At 44.3% G+C, this 24,824-nt stretch overlaps 1 protein-coding gene across 2 annotated transcripts in view; it reads right to left on the minus strand.

The window, feature by feature from the left end:
- SEPTIN9 (septin 9) overlaps positions 1 to 24,824 on the minus strand; it is a 198,299-nt gene that overhangs the window by 82,376 nt on the left and 91,099 nt on the right. For both annotated transcript variants that reach the window (XM_066615121.1, XM_066615120.1), the window contains exon 2: positions 23,008 to 23,664. In XM_066615121.1, coding sequence (XP_066471218.1) covers positions 23,008 to 23,664 — 657 coding nt within the window. The remainder of the gene's footprint in view (positions 1 to 23,007; positions 23,665 to 24,824) is intronic.

Genomic DNA, 24,824 nt, shown 5'->3' on the forward strand with positions numbered 1-24,824 from the left:
ATCAAGAAAATGGAAAGGAAGTTATGTTCATAGCTGCCAACTTCGGGGGGAGGGGAGGGAAGAGGGAAATTCAGATCAAGAATTGCAGCCCTGCAACCCAACCCTATGTATGTTTATTCAGAGGTAAACCCCACTGGGTCCCGTGCAAGTGTTCATAGGCTGAAATTCTATCATACTTACCTGGAGTAAGCTTTATTGAACAGAATAAAAATTACTTCTGAGTAAACATGCATAGGATTACACTTATACTAGTTTTATAGTCAGTTGCTCTGTACAGGAACCTGAAGCTGGGGGAAGGGCAAAGAGCTTCTGCATTAAAGAGCTTCTGAGGGTCACATCTGGCCCAACACCCATTCTAGATCAAGAATCTCTTGCAATATCTACTTGCAAACGGTTGGATCCAGTATATTCAGCAAGTCAAATTTTGCAATAATTTACCCTTAGTCAGTTACAATGAAACAGAGGTCTTGTAAAGAAATTTACTGAGGTTTCTACACAGTCATCAAAGGCATAAAACACACTGCAGTAAACAAACTACAAGGAACAGATGGGCAGTTTGAGCGCAACATTCATTTTCACTAAGCACACTGCTGGGTCTATCAGCAACATCTCCTCTTCAGTCTTAGGATGGAGAGATGGCAAGCTTTTCAGAGAATTGGCAGTTTGAAAGAGAACTCTCTCTCTCTCTCTCTCTCTCTCTCTCATTTCTGGCAAATGGAGGGGGGGAAGAAATGAATGCGTGTGCACACTATAGGAAGTGACGACTCTTTCGAACTCATCTTTCTTAAGAGCTATTAGCTGTCTCCAGAGTTCAACAAAGCTTGGCTGCTATGCTTCAGTCCCATTTGTCTCAAATTCTGCTGTTCTCATCCTTTTCTTCTCTTGACTTTTAATTTGCATGGTACTTTTCATGACTTGGAGAAGGCCCAGTGAAATCAAAAGGTAGAATTAAAGTTAAATTAAATTTAGCTTTGTTATCCCATCAGGGCTCTGGAAGAGAACACTGTGACCAACCTCCCTCAAGACTGCAAGTTCATCATCACTACCACACCATACACAAAAATCTTCCGTTTTGTGATTTGCCAGGATATTGGGGGGGGGGATGTCTGTTTGCAAGCAGGAGTTCCCCCCCCAAGTCAGCCTTTATTCAAAAAATACAGATCTTCTTATGTTCTCATGCAACTGTCACTAGCCATAACCACACAAAAGGGGGGACTGACACCTTGAAAATAAGACACTAATCCTGAAGACAATGACATCTGAAGTTCCCTATAAGTTGTCAGCAAAACTCCAGTTCTCTAAAGGTGAATGCAAAAGTAGGACTGCAGGGGGAGCAAGAAAAACATTTTATGTAGCAACACAGATGTTTTCAGACTTTTTCCTTTTGCAGGCAAAAACTAAACCATCTATTCATCTCCACACAGGATGGACAGCCTGGGTCTGATCCTCACAATATCGGTTATGTATTCCACTTAGCTCACAAGGAACTATTTAAGGGCCCAATCCTATCCAACTTTCCAGGTTTGGTGCAGCCGCAATGCAGCCCCAAGGTAAGGGAAAAAATGTTCCTATGTGACTGTACCCCTAATGCAGAATGCAGCGTACACCCCATTGGTATGGCTGCACCGGCCCTGGAAAATTGGATAGGATTGGGCCCTAAGTCACTGGAGTTGCTTGAAAACAGTTCTAGTCTACTACAGCAGCTTGCACATAAGTAACCATGCACGTTTTTCCCTTTCTAGTACAAAGACGAGTGGGAGATGGAGAAAAAAGATGTTCCTATTGTCAGAAAATGCTAGTGACTTTGAATGTATATAAAGTGACATAGATTCATGCTTCAGAGTATATGATTATTAAACATGAATTGATTGAAGAGCTGTCTGTTTGCCAGACCAAAAAAAAAGTGGAATGATGTAGGCAAGCGAACAGGAGTAGCTGGCAGTTTATACAATACCAAGATATCTTTTCATTGTATTCCCTCACATTTAGAGCCACTTTGAGTATAATAGGAATTAACCTTATGACTGCTATTTGACAGCTGAATAGCCTGCTAATTGTATTATACTGTAACACACTGCATGTTCTCATGGAAATTTTCAGGGCTTTGATACATTGAATCAGCATATCTGATATGCACAAGTCACAGTGCACCAACTGTGCACTGATCCCCAAGGAAGACATCAGAAGTCTTAACTAGGGACACAGTATTCCTACTTAGAGCCAGATTGGATGACACACCTTCTTCAATATGGCCCATCATGCAGAAAGGAGCAAGATTACACAGTTCCTCCCCACTTACCCAGTGTATAGGCTCCATCCATGAATATCAGGATGCTACCTAATCACATGGTTTATTTACTACAGTATTTCAACCAAGCAATTAGATGGCATTTGACTGTTCCATCGCCATGTAGAGAACTAATCGTGAACAAGGGTGTTACCTTTATTCTGCTAGGACTCCTATGCCTTTAGCAACTGCACACTAGGCAGAAATTCAACAAATTCAATCTTCCCCATCAGCGCAGCTAGGAAAGCTTCACTCCTTGAATTTCTGCTTATCACAAAGTTGCAAAATATACTGTGTGTGTGTGTGTGTGTGTGTGTGCGTGTGCGCGCGCATGCGCGCGCATGCATGTGTGTTAAAGTCACAACAACTTTTGAGAGGCAATTATCAGGCTTAACCTAGTTTTTTTTTAACACCTTGTTGTTAATAACATTTATATAGTACAACCTTGTCTTCCACTAGCCGCTGAAGTTTAATGGCACTATGAATGACAGATTAGATTATTTTCTATTTCTCAAACATGCACAGTTATTTGTTTATCTATTGCAGGAGTGAATGAATTCCCACTTCTAGGGGAAGTAATTCATGTTACTTTTCCCCACCTTCCCCCATCTCACAGGACTGCTTTGTACTGCTAAATCTTGGTCCACACACCTATTCCGAGTGCTTGATAAGTTCTCCTTTGTATGCCTGTCATCTCACAAATATCCAAGGAGAAGAGAATGCCTTGAGAGCACAGATTATTCTCTTGCATACGAATAAGACCATGTTTGCACAATCCAAATCCTGGCCATGCCTATGGAGCTTCCAGTTCAAAACTCATTCCAGTTCACTAAGGAAGTGAATGTATCAGTTACAAAAGGAAAAAAAGACCACATCTTCACCACTATCTTAAAAAAAACACAAAAACATGAACACAAGGAACAAAGCAACTGGACCCAGTCAAGTTTCAGCTCAGGCTCAGTTCCAGGAAGAGAGGATTCTTCCATTTATAGCTATGTTGATTTCAGCTTTGTTGCAACATATTGGCTGTACGAAATAAACTGTGACTATGTGTGTGGCTTTAAAGCAGGGGTGAAACACCCCCCCACCCCACCCCACCCCCACATTGGCCAATTGTCAAATTATCTTGTCTGATCACAGTGAGGTTTGATGTTCCCAAAGCTACAAAGCTATCTTTGTGTAATCTTAATCCACAGCTTTAACTCCTTTTCCAAGATTTATTGTGTTGGCATGTTACCAGTCTCTTCTCCTAACCTGTGCTGACTAACAAAATAGAGAAGCTTTGTGCTAAGGCAGAACCAAGTCTCTATAAATAGTTTACAATGTAATTATCCATTTGAGACAAGTCCATTCCTATCTCATTTCCTGTAAACTGTGAAGGTATTTATTGGATAAGAAGAAGGGCATCATGCAATGCCTCACCTAGGGATACCAAACTGCAATGTTTGATTTGCTCTAATGAACACACACACACACACACACACACACACACACACACTCTTTCCCTTTAAGCCCACATTTAACTACGTCTGGAGAACAAGCAGTTGAAGCATCTACTCTTGTACTGATTTCTTCTTCACCAAGATTGTATGCTTTGGGGACTGAAGACTTTTAAAAGGCATTCAGGCATCCTCTGAAGTCCAACTAGGCTACAAGTCCACCATTCTCCGTCTCAGTTCCAGGATGGAACTATGTCACAAGTCAAATGATTCTTCTTTAAACCACAATTCCAATATTATTTTTATACACATACTACACATACTACACATTATTTTTATACACATACTACATCATGATCTCATGATCAATGAATCTTGGAAACCTACAAAGTGAAAACTGTGAGCATTCCTATTTGCCGAGGACTCCAAACCATGGAGTTTTGAAGACTTTCTTCCTATGGGACTTGGTCTGCAGAAACACCACTCTACAAAGAATTCAGTTAGACTGTGAGCAGTCAACCATCTACAACCTGTACTTTTGTGATCTTTAGCTCCATAATCCAAGATTTAAAAGGAACATGATTCTCCTAAGATGGGAAGACAGTAGATCCGGACTTTACTATGGTAATCCATTCTGGGGACACCACTGTATTGTGAGAATATTGTAATGTGAACCCAATAATGCGGTGGTTCTTAAACTGGGGCCTCACGATGCCCCACCAGAGAGCCCTGGCCTCTGCCCCCTTAAGGGGTGGGAAGGGGGAAAGGCAGGAGGGGCACAAGGGCTTGGCTGGACTTATATAGCCTGCAGCAGCCTCCCAGGGGTGTGGGGAGCCCCATGCCAGCCTTTGCAGGGCCCCCTGAAGCACGGTGACACTCAAAGTAATGACTGCAACCCACTTCTGGTTTTGTGATCGCAATCCAGTAGTGGGTTGTGATCATTATTTTGAGTGTCTCCTTATGTTGGGGAAGCTGTCATGGGGCTCCTCACACCACCGGGAGGCTGCTGCAGGCTGTGGTAAGTTCAGCCAAGCCCCTGAACCCCTTCAAAGTAATCCTGGCAATCCTGTTGCTGCCTCCCCCCTACCCTGCAAGGACCTGCAGTGGGGCTTGAACACCCTGGGAGTTTGAGAACCGATGCAATATGCTTTTTAAAAAAAATTGTTCCAAGACCTCAGAAGATGATGTTTCTGCCATAGAACCAAGCTATTTTACTTTCTGGAGGGTGATTTAAAAGCTGCCTACCATGCTCTTTAGGGGCCATAGTTATTATTTTGTTGTAATTACAAAATTACAAGGCTGTATCCTTGCTTCTATACACTGAGACATAGCGTTTAAAACGCTACTACCAGGCAATATGCTACTTAGAAACCTTGCATTTGCATCAATATTCACATCTATCCTTCTATCCAAACACACAAACGTGATGTTAAAAATGCTGCTACTGGCTAAGACACTACCAAATGTTTGCATCTGCATTGGTGATTGGTTTATTTATCATGGACAAGGTCCTGTTGGTGGCAATCGTGGATCCATTGTAAAGTGAACCTTGTTTTACTACAGAGAGTCCATTGCAAAATAATTTGATCATAAAGTCAACCAATTGTAAATTACGGGTCCACTGTACTGAATTAAAACTTAGCAAAATTGACAATAGGCATGATGATGTCCACATAGCACATCACTGTACATACTGAAAGATGTAATCAGAAACAACTAAAAACACATGCATACTTCAGTATTAGATTTTATATGTTTAGGCCTCATAATGCACAGAAAACATGCAAAATGCTCTCCACATGTATTCTACATTATAATGTACCCTACGTTAAAATGCATGTCACATAATCACACTGTCATTCTGCTTCTGTGAGTAGGAACCTAAAGAAGGGGCTGTGTATACAAAAGCGAAGTTTGATTCACATCAAAATAATAATAAACTGCCATAATAGGTCACACACAGTAAGCTGAGTTACAAATAGGTCACAAAGGTGATGTCAGCATCTGGTAGGCCGACTCATACAAAATGAAAAGACTGCTTTGAACCGCAATGGCTGGAAGCCCACTGATAGATGTATTCATGGAATACAGTCTTTTCAAAAGTAATTTATGCTTTGTCGAAAGAGGAATCCTGTTGTAATAAGAAGCATTGTTTTCTTGCTCTGAAGCCTACTACTTATTATTTCCAGTGGTTGGCTCCAAATTTCAGTGCTTGGAGCATGAATAATTTCTCTGACCATACTACTCATTTGATTATGTGTTGTGAGACAGAGACTCTCCTCTAAGGCTTTCTTGGCAACAGCGCTTTGGTAGCAGTTCTCTGCCTACTCCAAAACAAAGATCATGCTCCGTGAACATGGATGTTGACAGAAGGGCTGGAGGGTGTGAGCAGCAAGTCCATGATCCACTTTTTCTCCACTCCATCCTTAAACATCTAGGCAAGTGAAGCTCCATAACACAATCTGAGCTCTCCTATCCTATTCAGCTATGAGTGAATCAGGTAATGATTTTCCCACCATTCAGACTACATTAACTTGCTTTCACCATTAGTAAATCTACCATGGGCCGGAACGGACCAACAGTGGGAGTTACACCCCCTCCTTCATTACAGAGTTGGGCTCTGAAAATGTGAGTGTGATGTTATTAATTAACACATGGAAGCAAGTCTGTAGCCTGGCCTTGGGAATCTATCATGTTCGACCTCTGAATAGCTGCTTGAGCAAGTACTCAGAACTTCTTGGTCTATAACTCTAATCAGATTTACCTGAATAAAACAATTTCTAACGTCCAAATTTAGAATCCTCTCTTTGCCCAAGACACAAGAGCCCTATTTGCATATTGCAACAGGGAGCATGCGAGATCACATGAACTGTCCTTACTCTTGACCTCCAGGCATTCAGCAGAACATATTCATACAGTTTATGTGCATACAGTTGTATGGCTGTGCGGTTTGCTTCTCTGCAGTTAAGAACCTTGGAAAAGCAAGATGCTTGATTCTGCAGAAGGGGCCCTAAGAACATAGTATCTATGCAGGTGTTCAGCAGAATGTTCACCCCTATGGAGGGGGGCAACATGCATGACCCTGCTTCCCTTACTTCCCATTCATCACAAATGAATAGGGCTAGAGTCTTTTTACATCTGGGTGTCCAATTTAAGTGTGCTTCAAGATGTTTTCAAAACAGCAGAGTCTTCTGGCCTCTGAGATCCACCCAAATGCTATTCCCCCCCCCTTTGGTTGAATGGTTAGCACCACATCAAAATGAAAAAGGATATTGCAGACCTAGTCATTCTCAAACAAATGAGTTTCTGTGTCATCCAATGTGGGGGGGGGGGGGTTGGCATGGGGGATTGTGATGCACTTGCAGAGCAGACAAATGAGAAATGACATTTTGTTCTGTTGAGATTTATATCACTACTGTACAGCCCTCATTACTTACAGTTTAGTCATATGAATCTCCCATTTACCCAAATCCATTATGGGTCTTTCTATGCAGCTGGCAGTATCTAGTATTATATTGGCAACCTTCAGTCTCGAAAGACTATGGTATCGCGCTCTGAAAGGTGGTTCTGGCACAGCATCTAGTGTGGCTGAAAAGGCCAATCCGGGAGTGAAGCTGGCAGTATCTAACCAACTCATTATCCAAATGCGTTAAAAGTCCCTCCTCCCCCTACATCTTGCTGATAAGAGAGGTTGGAACATATGTGCTTTAGGTGAAATCACAACATTGGGAAAAAATATTTTTCCCCATCAACTCATCCTCCCAGCAATTCTGTCCTGACTCATTGTGTCGCTTTCCAAACTGAAAGCTCTGCAGGTTTGTTTTTTTATTTTTTCCAGCTTATCTCATATTTGGCACCTGCCCTGCCTGTACAAAGTTGGACTGCATGTACTTTCTCCCCTCTCCCCACCTCTAGCCTCTGTCTGTATTAGCATCTCAGGGCTGGAGGCTCTTTCCTGTTTAAAGCTATATCAACACACATAATCTAGCCCAAATGTGTCAGCTGGTTCTAAGAAAACGTTTCCCAAACTGCTTTTGGTCTCTTAGTGCAGTTAAATTGCTGAGCTGCTCAGGGAGTTGGAAAGGATTACTCACTGTTTATCTGCACAGTTTTTTGTCTGGTTTTTATTTTGGGAAAAGTTGGTGTGTTTATTGTCTTTCAGATCTTTTTAACCCCTGGCAACAATTAAGCAATCATGGGTGAGCAGCACAATAGAGCCCAATAAGGTCTTAGCAAAATACACTGCAGGGTTTGAATAGCTCACTTCACTCCTACCACGCCCAGCCCCCAAGCATCTCTATTTGTAAGAAAGGGCTAGATTGGAGGTGCAATTCTCCTTCTACAAGGTTACACAGTTTCTTCAGCTAAATTCAGAATAATTTTAGGGACAAAACACCATGCTATGGTTATAGGATTTTTTTTTTTTTGCAAGGGAATTGACCAGCCAAAGAACACTCTCAGGCAACTGGATTCCACTTCACAACTGTGTCCATCAGCTTAAAAAAAAAAAAAAAAAGGACCCTTGGCACTAAATGCATGAACTCAAATGGTCAAGTAGAGCTGCAAAAAGCCAAATGGGGAAGGGCTGCAAAGAAAGGAGCAGTTCCAATAGTGAGACATTTGGGTCTATTATGTTTGCCCTAACTAGAGCCTGCTGCAGAGATTCCCCCATTCTGGCACTAATAATACTAGAAATATGGGAAGCTGACAACAACAGGGGGGGCCCATATCAGCAGATTCACTTATCTGTGGATTGGGTCCGCACCCCCACTGAGCACTCCCCCTCCGGAGCCTAACCATTAAAAAAAGAAACTTTTGGTTTCTCTGTGAAATCAGAAGTTATTTTTTAATGCCTTATAAGGCAGCATGCCTGTAGTTTCTTAAATTGAATATGAGAAGAACTGGCACCAGACCAAAACAGTCATACAGCCCAATCCTATGCATGTCTACTCAGAAGTAAGTTCCACTGAGTTCAATGGGGCTCACGCCCAGGAAAGCGTGGATAGGATTGCAGCCATAGTCTTCTGTTCTCTAACACATGGAAAAGCATCTGGCAATACTTCTGTGGCTGCAGGATCTCCTCCCCTCTCCTTGTGTCTACTCCTCCCAACTGCTTTGCCCAGGCTTCCATTGTGCATATTAGCCAAAGAATTTCACTCTCTAGAGCAGTGGTTCTCAAACTGTTCACGAGTCTGAGAAGCACTGGTAGGGGGGTAGGGACTAAGCAGGGGGCAGTGTCCCAACGGCACCGCAGCAATTGTGGCGCCGCAGGCAGCCAGAAACATTTTAATGTACCTGGGGAGACTGTGTAGCCTTCTGGAGGGTCCTGGAGGTTTGCAGCCTCCTCAGCAAGCCTCCCCTCCACAGCAGTGAGCTCCAGTCTGCAGATGGAGCCCGCTTCCAGTTTGTAGTTGGAGCTCCAGAGCTCAGAGCTTCTGAAACTGGAAGTGGGCTCCAACTGCAGATCGGAGCTCACTGCTGTGGAGGGGAGGCTCACAGAGGAGGCTCACTGCTGTGGAAGGGAGGCGGAGCGGGCTGCGAGTCTCCAGGACTATCTAGGAAGCTACACAGTCCCTCCAGGTATGTTAAAATGCTTTTGGGTGCCCGCAGTACTGCAATCACCGTGGTGCCATCAGGATATCCATTTCTGGATCACTCCCCTTATGGGGAAAGTGACCCTTTTAAGTTTAGCAAACTTTTGTGCACTTACACCCTCGTCTCCATTTTCATTCTACCTCCAAATTATACAGTCGCACCATTGGCCACTACACTGGATTCTTGCATCGGACCCATACGGACAATTATTTTTCCTCCATGTGCACATTATGTGTGTTTTAAAAAATAACTCATAGCAATGCTGTAACAAGCAGAATTTTAAGGACATGAGGCACAGAGTTCTCCATCTCAAGCACTCACTACAGGGAACAACGTACTAACACAAAAGCTTCATGTCCCATATCTAATTAGAAAACAGGCAAAGGGAAAGATGGTGAAAAACACTACTGCAGCCTTCATAATTTTCTAATTCAATTCTCTATCAAATATTTCAGCAACAGCAGCTTTGCATTTGTGCAACTTCCTTCACCTTGATTATTATTATCTCTTGATTTCTAAGGGACCATTTCTCCCCATCCCCATCTGTGGCCTGCACACATTCACAGTAAAAGCAGCAGGTCTATGTTATAGTTTAGCGTACTGTTTATATGATGATGATGATGATGATGATGATGATGATGATGATGATGATGATGAGTAAAACAGATGAGCTGCAGAACAACTGGAAGCCTGGTGAGAAGCAGTGGAATTCCAGCCACAGGACAGATGCAGTTGTTGAGCCCATCAACTGCTGTTTCTAGGACTCTGCTGGAAGAATCACAGCACACACGTTGCCACACTGCATGACATGTCAACTTCTCATCTCAGTCCTGGGAGCCTGCTAGCTAGAGGAAGCAGTTCTCTGCTGCCAAGGTTGACTTTTGAAGGTCACCTTGGGGACAGTGCAAAGAACAGCACTTTCCAATGACAATGGGACACACGCTCTGGCACTGCTGCTTCCTGTGCTGCACTGCTGAACCCTGAATTTGAGGCCTATCCAAGCCAGGTGTCACATAAAGGCTTTGGAGTCCAATACTTAGTTGTCAGTGGTCCAGGGGACAAAGTATCAGACGAACACAGGAAAGTTCCATGGAAAGTTTATATTCACCTAACATTCCTGTTTGGAATTAAACGTTGGCATCTTCAGCATCTTGTCGACTTTGACCCTGAGAGTCCATGGGAAGAGAGAGGAATGACGTTCCTAGAACACTGTTTCTCAAACAGGACCTACGGATGGATCAGGACCTACGGATCGGGATCGGGACCTACGAGGTGGGTCACAAGACAATTTCAGGTGTGTCCCCAATCATTTCAATATTTTATTTTTAGTATATTAGACTTGAGGCCAATGAGGTTTGTGACTGCATTTGGGGAGATCTGTACTTTCAACAGGCTACAATGCATATGCTTTTAACAATGACAGTTAATGGGGCTTACTCCTGGGTTAGCGTGGATAGGATTGTAGCCTACAATCATTAAAAATTTTTCCTGCTTGATGATGTCACTTCTGGCCATGACATTGCTTCCAGGTTAATGACATCGCTTCCAGTGGGTCCCAAGAGATTGTCATTCTAAAAAGTGGGTCCTGGGGTATATAGTTTGAGAACGATTGTCCTAGGAGTCTTGCATCCTGCCCGCATTCACAGCTGGCAAAGGGTTCTACTTCCCTTAGAAATGGAGGCCAATCAATACTTCCCAGGCAGAGAGTGAGAAAGCCAGCCAGACTTAGGAGAAGCAAACCAGACAACATGTGACTAATGCTGGAGAAACTTCTATTATTATTATTATTATTAACAGTATTTATATACCGCTTTTCAACTAAAAGTTCACAAAGCGGTTTACAGAGAAAAATCAAATAACTAAATGGCTTCTATTGAGCAACTGACTAAAATGTCAATTAACCATTACAGGAAAGGCAGAATTTCTACCCAACACCTTTCTGAGAAAAAGCTGCAGGTTCCTTCCAGCAGTTGCCTAGGCAACAGACAGGGACATGCTTCCGAAAACAGCTTAGCTGTTTTTATGAAGTCGCAGTAAGTTTTTTCAAAACGAAAACTGAGAAAGACACTTAAAAATTAGGGTGCTTATACGTCAGCTCATGACAGCCCCAAAAGGCTTTATTGATTGGGATAAGCTTCTTTATAGGTTGTAATAAATCTTTTACAATCAGAGCTGTTCCTCTTAGCTCACAGGAGGAGGCAACACTGTCCACTGTCTCCATGTGAAGTGACAGAGCTCCTGAGCCTCTGCCCTGTGCCATCCAGCCATGCTGAAAACTTGAAAAGCCTTACAATTTTGGGCCAAGGATTTTAACTAGTTTTATGTAGACAACATAAGATTATTGCTCACTCACTCAACAGGGTCACTTCCTGCCTTATTGAAACCAAGAGCAACATTTGGTGACATCTGAATATTCTGTCAGGATTTGGTCCCAAGCACTCTCTTTCTAAACTTCCAGACTTCAAAAGACCTCTTTAAAATTCTTTTAGCTGAACATCTAATGTAGTCCTTTGGAGGGACGGAAGGAGAGATGCCAAATTTAAAAATTAGCCTAGCTTGTGTGTGGCTGTAGCTGCGGTCCACTCTTTATTACGAGGACTCACTTGAGCTGCCAGAAGCTGGGCCACTGAGCTGTCATCACTTTCTTGGACAATCGGAAGTTGTGGGCCCCATTTCACCCATGGAGAAAGCCTGTTTTATTAATGGTTTTGTGCCAGGGAGCCAGTTACTCTCATGTTCCCTTTTGAATATTTCGTAACTGCACAAGTCATGACTCTTGTACATAATGCCTTCAAAACAAATAAGCATCACAGAAAATAACTCCAGGGGGCAAGGGAAGGAGAGAACAAAGGCTGGAAGCCACGCATACTTGCCTGAAAGTCAAGTCCAACAGCTACAAGAATTTACCTGCTTGTACCAGAGATACAGAGGGGTTAGCCAGGGTTACAACTTGTTCTTAGCGCTGTTACATCTTTGAGGCAATTCCAGTATAAACTCCTTTGCAAACAGTGAATAAAATGCAGCATCACTGTTTTCTATTTGTAAATGCAAAAAGGCTACAAAACATGAATTGTAACAGCAGTAGCGTAGCCAGGGCGTGCAGAGGGTGGCAGGTGCACCGGGCTACAGGGTGGGTGGGGGCAACAACGTGGCTGAGGGGGCAACAACTTGCAGGCAACAGCGCCTGTGCGTGACAATTGGGCTGCTGCTGGCAGTCCTGCCAGTGCCAGGTACTCCGGAGGGAGGAGGGGCAACAGTCACAGCGAGGGTCGAAACTGCATGTTGCCCCTCCCTGCAGCCAAGATGGAAGGTAGTCTAGCTTGTCGCTTCCAGCAGAGCTCAAGAACCACGCCCTCTCCCCCTCCCGCAGCTGGCAGCAGGCACAGACCTCCTTTCATGGCGTCTTCCTTTCATGCACCTGCCAGCCCTCATTCCCTCCGTGATTTTCTCCACCTGACCTGCTCAACATGCTGCCCCCTGAAGCCCTATTTGGTTTAAATGGCAAGAGAGGCAGGGAGCGGAGCAGAGCGCATCAGTGCTGGTTTGTGTTTAGAGGAAGAAGTGTGTTAGTGGGGAGGAGGGCTGTTAGATGCTGGTCAGGACACTGGGTGTGTGCGTGAGAGAGAGAGATGGAACCCCCAATAGGCAGGCATAGACCCCAGAGACCCTTGTGGAGCCCAACCTGGACTGAGAAGGGGGTTCCCCTTGTGCAGTGGGACCAGTTGCTCACCACTCCCCTACTTTGCGCCTCCTACTCACCTCTGCTCCTCACAGTCCTCTTTCTACTTGCCTGCCCCCTTATCCTTCTCCTCTCTTCCTGGCAAGGCTGCAGCAGCCCAATCTAAGCCAGTAGGGCTTGCTCCTGAATAGACATGCAGGAGATTGGGCTCTGAGGCTGCAACCCTATCCACACTATCCTGGGAGTAAGCCCACTGACTAGACTGGGCTTGTTTCCAAGTAGACAGGCAGAGCACTGGGCTCCAAGGCTGCAATCCCACCCCCACTTTCCTGGGAGTAAGCCCCATTGACTAGACTGGGCTTGCTTCCAAGTAGACATGCAGAGGATTGGGCTCTGAGTTGGCTGTGATAGATGATCTGCGCATGTGCAGGAACCTGAAGAGGGTAGCAAGCAAGGCACAGCAACCTGGGAGGCAAGTTGCAGCAGGAGCACTGAGCAGCAGCTGGTTTGGCCTCATCATTTATTCACATAATTCCTCAATTCCACTTCCTAAAGGTAAGCTGCTGGCTCTTATGATTGTCTCCAGTCCCTTCCTGCACATCTCAGACTGTGTAAGTCTGCAATCCTACCTTACTTCACTTACCAGGGAGTAAGCCCCATTGAACACAATGGGACTTACTTTTGAGTAGACATGAACAGATTGCACTGTAAAAGTGCAATAAGTACTCTCAACAAGTGTTTGCTATTTTAAAATATTAGCTAACATTTCTCACTCACTTTAACAAATAAAAAGACCCAATGTAATTAATTAAATTTGATGTCATTGCCGGGATGGGGGCTACAGAATTTTTTTTTGCACCAGGCAGCAACTTGGTTAGCTATGCCACTGCGTAATAGCTGTGTTGATCTTTATGCACATCCTTTGAGTTGTCTCAGCAGTAAGCTCTTGGAAACTGTACTCCATCTCCTAGTTCTCAAATGCCCTATGGGAACCTTTTTGCTATTCAGATGCTGAGATGAGTGCTTGAGCTTCCCACAAGAGGCAGGCAGTTAAGTAGGCTGGGGCTTTCATTTTATGGAACAGCAGCAGTCAGGCCATTTTACACCAGACACTGGAATACATTTGAACACAAAGGCACCCGTTTTAATCACTGGGTAATTTTTTGTGTGGAAAAGCAGGATGTAAATATCCTAACAGCATAGTCCTGTGCATGTCTACTTAAAAGTAAGTTCTGTTGTGTTCAATGGGGCTTACTCCCAGGAGTGTGTGTATAGGAGTGCAGTCTGAGTAAGACAAAATAAACAATAGTGCTACCAGAAACTAGTGGGGAAGATCCAGCACGCCCTAATCTCCAGCATCCCAAGCTCTAGGTTTCCGACATATACTAATGTTTAAGGTACTGCTTAATGGAAATTGGTTATCCCAGCACATAAAAATGAAGAACCAGTCAAATGCCTTTAAAAAGAAAAATTTTTTAAGCATACCTTTTCATAGCTATCATGCCACTCTAGATAAATGAATGGAATGCCTATTAATATAAACACTTAGCCATCTGTAGATTTCTAGAGTTTCAGTTTCTGACCACAAATTATAATTGACACATAATTTGCAGAGTGGAATTGTTACACACATTGTAACAGGATGGGTGGGTAGGTAAAGGCAATTATCAAACTCCTGTTCTGCGTTTTAAAACTTTCCTCCAGTTTTGCTGACCTAAGAATCACCATGATTTTCTTTATTTCTTCCTCTCTGCTATACAAGGTGCCCATAAATCCTGATCAGTGCTAAAGGAAGACATTCATGGCTTACTCACGGTTGCTATATTTTCAAAGTGAGCTTTTCCATTGCTTCTTTGTCCCAGGCAGCAGCATACCTTTGTGCAACCAGACTAACTTAAAGCAAAATTCTCATCTAATTAAATCTGCAAGAACTTCCATTACTATTTTAAGGTGGAGACAGTCTGAGGACAAATGAAGCATCCTGCAACAATAAAATACAGGAAACTACATGTTTTTGAACCAAAGTTTAGATATCTCCGGACTAGTGATTCTCAAACTGGTGGGTCATGACCCACCAGGGGTACAGGGAATGGCCCTTTCTCCAGACCTCTAGCCTGGAGAAAGTGGCAGCAAAGTGATAGCTACGATTGCACTGTTGCCAAGCAGGGAGGGGGTTGCTATGGCTCTCTGAAGGGCTTAGGGAGCCTACAGCCCCCTCTGTAGCCCTCCCTGAGACTTGAAAATGTTGTACTAAGGGGAAAAAACCCACTTCCAGTTTTGGTCCAGAAAGAGGAAGTGAGTTTTTTTTCTTTTTACAAGATTTTCAAGCCTCACAGAGGGCTGAAACAGGGTCACGGGCTCCCTAGACCCTCCAGAAAGCCATAGCAATCCCTAGGGTAACTGAAAATCCCCTCCCTGCCCAGCAGCAACACAATCATAGTGATCCTGATGCTTCCAACCCCTGTCCATGCAAAGACTTACAGGGTTCCCAAAATCCGAATTAGGAGCTTAAAATCATGCTACAATCTGTTTGCAAAATATCATCCATGAAATTATGGTACATCAGACCCTCAAGGTGTAGAAGATTCTCAATAGTGGAGATGAAATTGTCAGCAATAAAGCTAACCCCTTTTAATCTGGCTTCAGGATGGGCTTTGGTTGCCCTGTTGGATGCTCTGGGCCAAGGACTAGACAAGAGGAGTGTGTCCCTGTTGGTTCTCTCAGCAGTTTTCAATACCATTTACGATGGTGTCCTTCGGGGTTGGTTGGCTGAGTTGGGGCTTGGGAGCACTGCCTTACAGTGATCCCACTCCTTCTTGGCCAATAGGTGGTGCTGGGGAGTGCCTGTTCAACACCCTGGCCTTTACAGTGCGAGGTGCCACACTGGGTTCTATTTTGTCCCTCATGCTCTTCAACACCTACATGAAACCACTAGGGGAGATTATCCAGGGACTTGAAGTAAAGCATCACCAAAATGCTGATCGCACCCAGCTCTACTGCTCCTTACCTTCTCATTCAAGGGAAGCTGCTGAAGTCTTGAAGTGCTGCCTGGATGTGGCTGGGGTCTGGATGAGGGCTAATAAGCTGTTATTAAATCTAGACAAGTCAGATCCTCCTGGTTCAGACATCCATGACACAGGTACTGAGTCATCTGCCCATTATAAATGGGATTGCATTCCCCCTACAGGAATGGGAGCTTGGGAGTGCTCCTGCACCCATAGTTCCAGCTATAGAGGCAGGTGATGGCTGTGGTCAGGGATGCATTTGCCCAGCTTCAGCTGGTGCACCAGATGCGTTGGTACTTGTGCTGACAGGACATGACCACGATGGTCTATGCCTCAGTGACATCGTGATTAGATTACTGTAACACAGTTGCATGCATGCCATTGGGTTTGATGGGGCAAATGTCCCAGGCACCGGCCGCTGGAACCCTGCAGAAACCTCTCTGAGGCTTCCAACGGGGGTGGAAACTGTGCTTCTGGTTTGCTGGAAGCAAAGTTTATAGCGCCAGGGAACCTCATAGAGGTTTCCCCAGCATGGGAGGAGGTCGAAAGGCTCCATGAGCCTCTGGTGAGTGGGGAGGAGTAGATATCTGTGTGGGGGGCGGCAGCGATAGCCTGCAGGGGGAGCGCCATTGCAGAGCTTTGCCCTGGGCGAAGGGCTGCCGAGGTCCGTGGCTGCTGTAACAGAGTCTACATGGGGCTGGCTCTTGCAGATGCTCCAAAAGTTGCAACTAGTGCAGAATGCAGCAGCCCATGTGGTTACTAGAGTGTGATGGTTTGAGTCATAAGAACATAAGAACATAAGAACAGCCCCACTGGATCAGGCCATAGGCCCATCTAGTCCAGCTTCCTGTATCTCACAGCGGCCCACCAAATGCCCCAGGGAGCACACCAGATAACAAGAGACCTCGTCCTGGTGCTCTCCCCTACATCTGGCATTCTGACTTAACCCATTCCTAAAATCAGGAGGTTGCGCATACACATCATGGCTTGTACCCCATAATGGATTTTTCCTCCAGAAACTCGTCCAATCCCCTTTTAAAGGCGTCTAGGCTAGACGCCAGCACCACATCCTGTGGCAAGGAGTTCCACAGACCGACCACGCGCTGAGTAAAGAAATATTTTCTTTTGTCTGTCCTAACCCGCCCAACACTCAATTTTAGTGGATGTCCCCTGGTTCTGGTATTATGTGAGAGTGTAAAGAGCATCTCCCTATCCACTCTGTCCATCCCCTGCATAATTTTGTATGTCTCAATCATGTCCCCCCTCAAGCGTCTCTTTTCTAGGCTGAAGAGGCCCAAACGCCGTAGCCTTTCCTCATAAGGAAGGTGCCCCAGCCCCGTAATCAGCTTAGTCGCGAGTCTATTGGACCGCTGCTCTGGCAGCTGCACTGGCTACCCATTCAGTTCCAGGCCCAATTCAAGGTGCTGGTATTGGCCTTTAAAGCCCTTCATGGGACCAGGATCGCCTTCTTCCTTACACTCAAGCCTGCCGTCTTGGGTCATCTAGAGGGGCTCTCCTGCCTCTGGTTCAGGTAAGGGAGATGGTGATGCAATGCTGAGTCTTCTCCATAATTGTGCCACTGTTATGGAACCCCTTCCAGAAGATAAGAACTATCCCTTCCCTTTCAACTTTTTGGTGAGGGCTAAAATCATTTCCATTTTTGCATGAGTTTTGGTGATGGTGGCAGTTAGCCTCCTATCTCTGTGCATTGTTTGTTGCACTGCTGTCCACAGATGCTTTTTTTTTTTTTACTCCTAGTTACACATCTTGAAACAAATTGCTGGTCCTGATTGCTTTTTTTAAAAATACTTTTACTGTATACTTTTATCATTATACATTTGTTTTTATAAAACTTAGAAAGCTGCCACAGGCATTTGCTTTGGCAGGGAAAAGGCAGGGTATACTTTTTTGAAGTAAAATGAATAAGTAAGGGCGCAATCCTAACCCCTTATGCCAGTGCTTTCCAGCACAGGCATAGCGGTGCCAATGGGACATGTGCTGCATCCTGCAGTTGGGTGTCACTCGCAGAGGCCTCCTCAAAGTCAGGGAATGTTTGTTCCCTTCTCTCAGAGCTGCATTGCCCTTATGTCAGTGCTGGAAAGTGGGTTAGGATTGCGTCCTAAATGGGATAAATGTAGGAGGAAGAGAGGAAGGATATTGGAGCTCAGATAGCAACAGAGAAACAGAAATGGTACTGCTACCTTTGCTCCTGTGCTGTAAATCTGAGCAGAGAACAATTAAAGGAGTGCAAGAAGAACCTTTCATACCCAACTTTGATTCTTAGGTCTTATATTGGGTATAGGGCCTCTTTCAAACTGAAAGCCCCTTTTGTATTAACTGCACTGAATGTAGCCGTCTCATGCTTTAAATCTCCTACCAGACAGCTGCCCTCATTGTTCAAGTCTCAGCAGCTGTCCTGAGATACCAGAGCCCCTTTTAAATCAAAGAATCCCCCTCTCCCAGGCAGCTGTTCATGGACTCTGTGGCTTAGGCTCTATCTCTAGATTCCAGTGAAGAGCTTGATCTTTCATGATGCTTATCTGAATCCTAGTGCTAATACATCTTACCTTAATTTGAGGGTTTGGCAGGATGGTTTATATATGTTGCTTCAATTAGAATAATACTGTTCTGTCTCCAGAGCATTTGTGCAGCTGTAAGTAGGGCTGAACCAGATGTTCTCCTGGTTTACTTTTCGCCTCAAAAGTAATGCGCAAAACTCCCTTCAAAAAGACTTTAGTCTTTCCCTTTCATGGATATTTGAAGTCTTTAGAGGCACTGTTTGCTTTCTCGGCTGTTGCTTTGATGGCACCTTTTCTCAAGTTTATTCTTCTTTTAGTCCTATCAGGGATCAGGTACTGGATTAATGACAACAGTGGGGCCAGAATTACCTGACCCAGGGAGTAGCCTGTCTGGTGGGCACAAGGCTGGGTACAGGTTGGCTGGAAAGGCCACAGCAGGACAGAGTGTGAGCTATTGGCCAAATAAACAGAGTGTGCCTACCAACGGAGCAAGTATCTGTAGGAGATGACCAGACTGGGTCATGAAGGGGGGAGGGACCAACCAAGGCCAGGAAAATTTTGGTGTTAAGGTAATTGCAGCTGTCTAAAGGATTCCTTTCTTCCATTCTTCCACCAAGTTTCTTGTCTTCTAGCTAACAATAGCCAGTTTAAGAGAAGGGGTGAATAGGCCACTTCTGGTCCCATTTCACAAGTTACAAGCTTTTGGGGTCCAGCTTGTTATTCCTGTGAATTCCATCCCATTATAGTAATTTTTAATAAATTTCATTCTGCTTGCTTGCCAGAATTCCAATGAGGTCAGGCAAAGCACCATTCAAAGCTTTGCCCATTATTAGAAATTAGCCCTTGAAATGCTATTCTTTCTAGAAGTCTCTTCAGGATTTCCTATTTCTCAAAAAGCATAAAGAGAGGAGAGAAAGCATTTTAATGATTGCTCTGAAGACAATTTTCAGAGACTATTTATGAATATTTATGGTTAACATTCTTCAAGCCTTTTGTCCCCCAGATACCAGGATAGGAAAGGGAGCTTGGATGAAGCCTGCTTTTGACTTCCCACACAGCTTAAAGAAAGAAGTTACCTTCTTAGGGTGCAATCTTAACCCCTTAGTGCTTGCCAGCACTGACATAAGGGCAATGCAGCTCTGAGGGAAGGGAACAAACTTTCCTTTACTTTGAGGAGTGACACCCAACTGCAGGATGCAGCACATGTCCCATTGGCACCACTATGCCAGTGCTGGAAAGCACTGACATAAGGGGTTAGGACTGAGCCCTTAGTTGCACACAGAGGAATATCATTTTCAGATATCTTGCTTTAGAAAGGGAAATTGGTTTAGACATTTCTGTGGTTATCACATGAGGAGAGGGATCATGTTTCTACACCAACACCAACCTCCTGGGTACAAAGGATGAGTCGAACTTTGTGAGAGTATGGATAGGCAAGAACGAAATCTCAGTGTCACAAGAGGTGGTACAGGTGGTCTCTAATCAAAATTACCCAAAACACAGCTACTCTAGTCATTTACACTTGAATCTGAAGGAGGCGTTTAGCGTGTCAAGCCCCTTCAGACATAGCTGGACTGGTTCCAAGGAGTTATAGCAATATGAAACAAAAAACTAGGAATGAGACATTGCAAAGATATTTGGAGTGCTGGGGCTCCAAGTTTCCAACATAAAGCATAAGAAGAGCCCTGCTGGATTAGGTCAAGGGCCCATCTAGTCCAGCTTTCTCTATTTCACAGTGGCTCACCACATGCCTCTGGAAGCACAAAGGCAACAACAGACCTGTATCCTGCTGCCACTCCCTTGCACCTGACGTTAGGCTGTGATAGGCTACCTCCAAAGCCTAGAGGTTGCCCAGTCATCATGACTGGTAAGGATCTTTCCTGCATAAATCTGTCCAAAGGGAGAAAGCAATCAGAAGGGAAAGGGGAGAAGGGGTGACTTCTATTACGTGAGTAGAGGGAGTAACATAAGGCCCCAAACTAGAGAGGCTGTTTTGGTTCAATTTGTTTGCCATAGCAAAATGATTCTGTATACCAAAACACAGTGAAGGAACAGAATGCTATGAAGATCACATGCACATCACAAACATTTGGGCTGAATACACTCCTCAGAGAGATATACAAACACCAGAATAAAACACTCAAAGTATGAATCACGAACAACATTACCTGTATGAAGTGTTGCAAAGCTTTGTCCATGCTGGCTTACAACATGGAAGATACATCACTGCTTCAGACCACACTTTGAGTGTTTTATTATGGTGTTTCCAGTGTCTCTCTAAGAAAAGTATTCAGTCAACATGGTTGTGGTGTGCATGTGAGCTTCACAACACTCTGTTCCTTCGTCATGCTTTGGTATACAGAATCATTTTGCTGCAGTAAACAAATTGATAGCACACACTTGATTGTGTATTGCCCAGAAACATGAGAGCAGCCCCAGTATGTTATTGGTGCAAATCAGCCCTGAACTCAGTAAGTGGCCTCAAGCAAGCCACTATTTCTTTGCCTCAGGTTTCCCAGTATGGTATGATAATAATAATAATAATGGCCTACTTTACAGGACTGTTGTACGAATTTACTGAGATAAGGTATCTGAAACATTTTGAGCACTCTAAAAATGGGCACCTGTTTCCAACTTTCAGTTCTCTTGCATCATAGAGCTAAAAAGAAATGGAGTTTTGGCTTGCTTGGCTTTGAAGTTAACAACTTCAGAAGAAGAAATTCACATATTTATATGCTGTGCCTTGGCAACTATAAGGTTCACACAAATAGCTGGAAAATGCTAGTAAGTATAACATTCTGGTTCATGATACCTTTCCATATGTTCTTTTCCAGAGAAAAGGTTACTTGACCCTGATCTCCACAGGTTGTTGAAACTACCCAATTTCTATCTTCCCATCACCTGTTCCAGACCTTCAAACACTTGTTGTCTAGTTCCTGCTCTCCATAATTTGAGAGCAGAAACACAACAGAAAGTTGAATATGAAAAAGTTAGTATTTCTCTTGCAGGCACAAGACCCAGTAGAAATTGAAGGGGACACCACCTGGCATATATACCAAGGGTAATCAATCCTTCAGGGAACAGGCAGGAGCTAGGAGTAGAGCTTCTAGTATGGATCTGAGAAGCTCCTACTGAGCATGCCGTTCAGAAAGCAGGCAATGGCTTCTTTGTTTAAGCTCCCTCAGGAGGTAACCACATCAGGGTCAGGTTGGAGACAGGTCTTCCCACACTGAAATCATGGAATGCTTAATGTGGGGTACCCTGTTCAGAAAAATATAAAAATATTTATTTAGACATAGTGTGGAAACAGAGCCCAGGCAAAGTCCAAAAAAAGGGGGGGGATGACCAAGAAGGCAAACTTTTACAGATTCCTTACCTCTGAGCAAAGGAACCCAGAACAAGTTTAGAAAGAATAACCCACTGAGCATTTTTCAGTTTATGGACAAATAAATGAAAAATACTGGACACCACATCAGGCCTTTCCTGCAACATTATACCTTCACTCCTTTTTGGCCAAACAGCTCTCAAGAAGATGGGAGGGATCATCCAAGACCCAAGAGTGAGTCTCCTGAGGCTGGTACTAAGGAAGTCCGTGAATCTCTGTTAAAATCTATGGCTGATCATCACTTTGCACAAAGGCAGCTCTATAAGGCGCTAAGCAAGACAAATCATGGATAACTTGGAACCACATAACACAATAAAATGCTGTTGCAAGCAAACCAAGCAAAACAGTTCTAATAAAATGCCTATTCACTTCACTTCCAGACAAAAAGACATAAAGACAGTTTGAGCAAGGGAAGTGAGGAAGAACACATCTACTTACGGCCAGCATTAAAGTCTCTATAGTACCTGAGCAATTTTTCATCCCACAAAGGCAAGCACAGATCACATCTAATTTTGTTGCCTGCCTGGAACTGGTTGGTCACGTTTCTGGCAGACTACAATACAATACAAAGCTGTTGGCTTGAAGTCACAAGGTGGGTACACAAACACGCACAGACAGAAACACAACTTTGAATCTTCCCACACTCCAAATGGAAATATCCAACATGCACATAGATAAAACTGGCCACAGAATTTTACTTGGGTAAAACTGGCCACAGACTAGATGAGCACAGTGCCTTTACTAAGCCAATGTGCTAGCACATAGACTCCGGATATATACAGGAAATTAACCAAGAGAGAAAACCCAGAGGCAAGCACCAGGTACAAATCTTTCTACCAAAGTGAACATATTTCAGGTAATATAGATACATGCTTCTGATGTGTTCACACCATACACTCTACACAAAATTAGCTCTTACTTGCCTATACTGGAAAAACCTATGCGTGAAAGCTATACTGGAAAAATCTAAGTTACTGATTTCATACCTCAGAAATAGTAACAGACTATAACCCAGATGGCGGAACAGCCACTCAAAGAAAACATAAATATACATCAATGATTGAACAGTGGAAAAATACAACCCTAATTTAGGCTTACCTTCTTGGTGTTTGGGTGGAATTTCCATCAATGCTGGTTGTGGCTTTGGTTCTGGTGGAAGGTACTGATTGGCTGAGGAAAGCTCCACATTTTCAGTCGGCCTTGCAGGTGGTACTGGAACCTCTGAAGATTTTGCTACCTGAGTTTCCACACGTTTGGTGGCAATATCAGGCACCGGTGGACTGGCGGCTTCAACTCTACGCTGTGTTGGTTCAGGTATCTTTGAGGGAACTTCCATTCTGCGAAGAGCTTGATCCTGCGGTTTGCCTATATTTATCTCAGTCCTTCTAGGAGCAGTCTCAGGGGGCTTGTGTCCCAACGCATCTGCTCTCTTGAGGCCAAATCTTGATGCCCCTGAAGTGGAATTTTCCACTTGCTTAGATGAGATATCAATGGAGATTTCTGTTCTTCTGGACACTGGCTCAGGATGTTTTGGTCCCGAGAGCTCAACTCTCCTCAGAGAGGATTTGGGTGACCTTTGAGCTGGAGGCTCCACATGTCTGGAAGGGGTGTCTGAACTTCTGGTGCCAAGATCCTGGAATTTCTGTGTGGAGCTGGATACTGTGGACCTAACAAGGGGGTTGGGTGTTCGTCTTTGTGGAGTGGAGGAATTTGGTGGCTGATCTACTTCCTCAACCTCAAAGGATCTCTTCAGAGCTGAAATATATAAAACAAATCCAGGTTACTACCACAAGCAGGTTACTGTCTTTGGACACATATAGGAAATTCCTGGAGTTTAGGTCACCAGGCCTGTGAATTACTCACCTAAGGGCACAAACCTAGCCATGAGTTTTGCTTTGAGAGTCACATTTGCGCCTCCTCTGGAGCAAGCCACTGGCACACGGAGGCTCTATCCCCCCTCTGTGGCAGCTTGTGGAGGGAGTTTGCATCGGCCGAGCTTGGCTGACGCAAGGCTCTGGGGTGGGCAGGAAGGAGGCAGGGAGGCATTCCAGGGCAGAGGAAGGGCAGGCGAGTGGAGAGCAGGACTGGGATTTGTCAGTTATGCCGGATCCCAACCCTGTTCCTGAGCAGCGTGGAGCAGCTTCAAGGAGGTGGCGCAAGTCCAAGGAGACCCATAGGGGCTGCAGTGGCTTACCCGGGGCTAAGGGAGGAGTTTTCCCTTACTTCTGGTTGAACCACTTTGGCGCCCTATCTCATGCTGGATACAGCACAAGCCTTCTGGCTTGCCTGTTCCAGCACAAGATAGGATTGCACTGTAAGTCATATTTCATTGTAAAATGTCCCTCAAACCACAGCTTTTATTCACTTAAAGTATTTTTTTATTGTACCTTGCCCCTCGAGTCAGAAGGTCTCAATGCAAACAAAATGCCCCATTGGGCTAAAACTAAGCCATGTATGTGAGACATAGGTGAACAGGAGGATTCCCAGTGATTTCTCTACCCATTGCATTGTTCCTATGCAAGAAGAAAATCAGGATCATCCAGATTGTTAACTTACCTGATGAACATCAGATCTGTAAGATGACCAAGAACAAACTCAAATGGAATTTAAGTCAAATGGAACAGAAATTTGAAAAAGTGTCCCAGTATGGCACTCATGATGCCTCAGCAGATCCTTTCCTTTTCGTTACACATTCTCACCAGCCATTTATCTGCCTGAAGAAAGCTGTTCCTATGAGGGCAGCTAGATGCGATGAACTGTACCTAAAGTCAGTCCATGAGACAAAATCAGGTCAAACCCGAAGTGGACCCTCTCTTCTACTTTTTGAAAACACTTGTGCTACAAGAAAGTTTTAGATGTTACAATAATAGTCTTACAGCACCTTAAAGGTGCTTATGCTGCAACAGCCAAACACA

This window comes from Tiliqua scincoides, chromosome 2 (genome assembly GCF_035046505.1).
Source record: "Tiliqua scincoides isolate rTilSci1 chromosome 2, rTilSci1.hap2, whole genome shotgun sequence".
In the NCBI taxonomy this organism is placed as follows: domain Eukaryota; kingdom Metazoa; phylum Chordata; class Lepidosauria; order Squamata; family Scincidae; genus Tiliqua; species Tiliqua scincoides.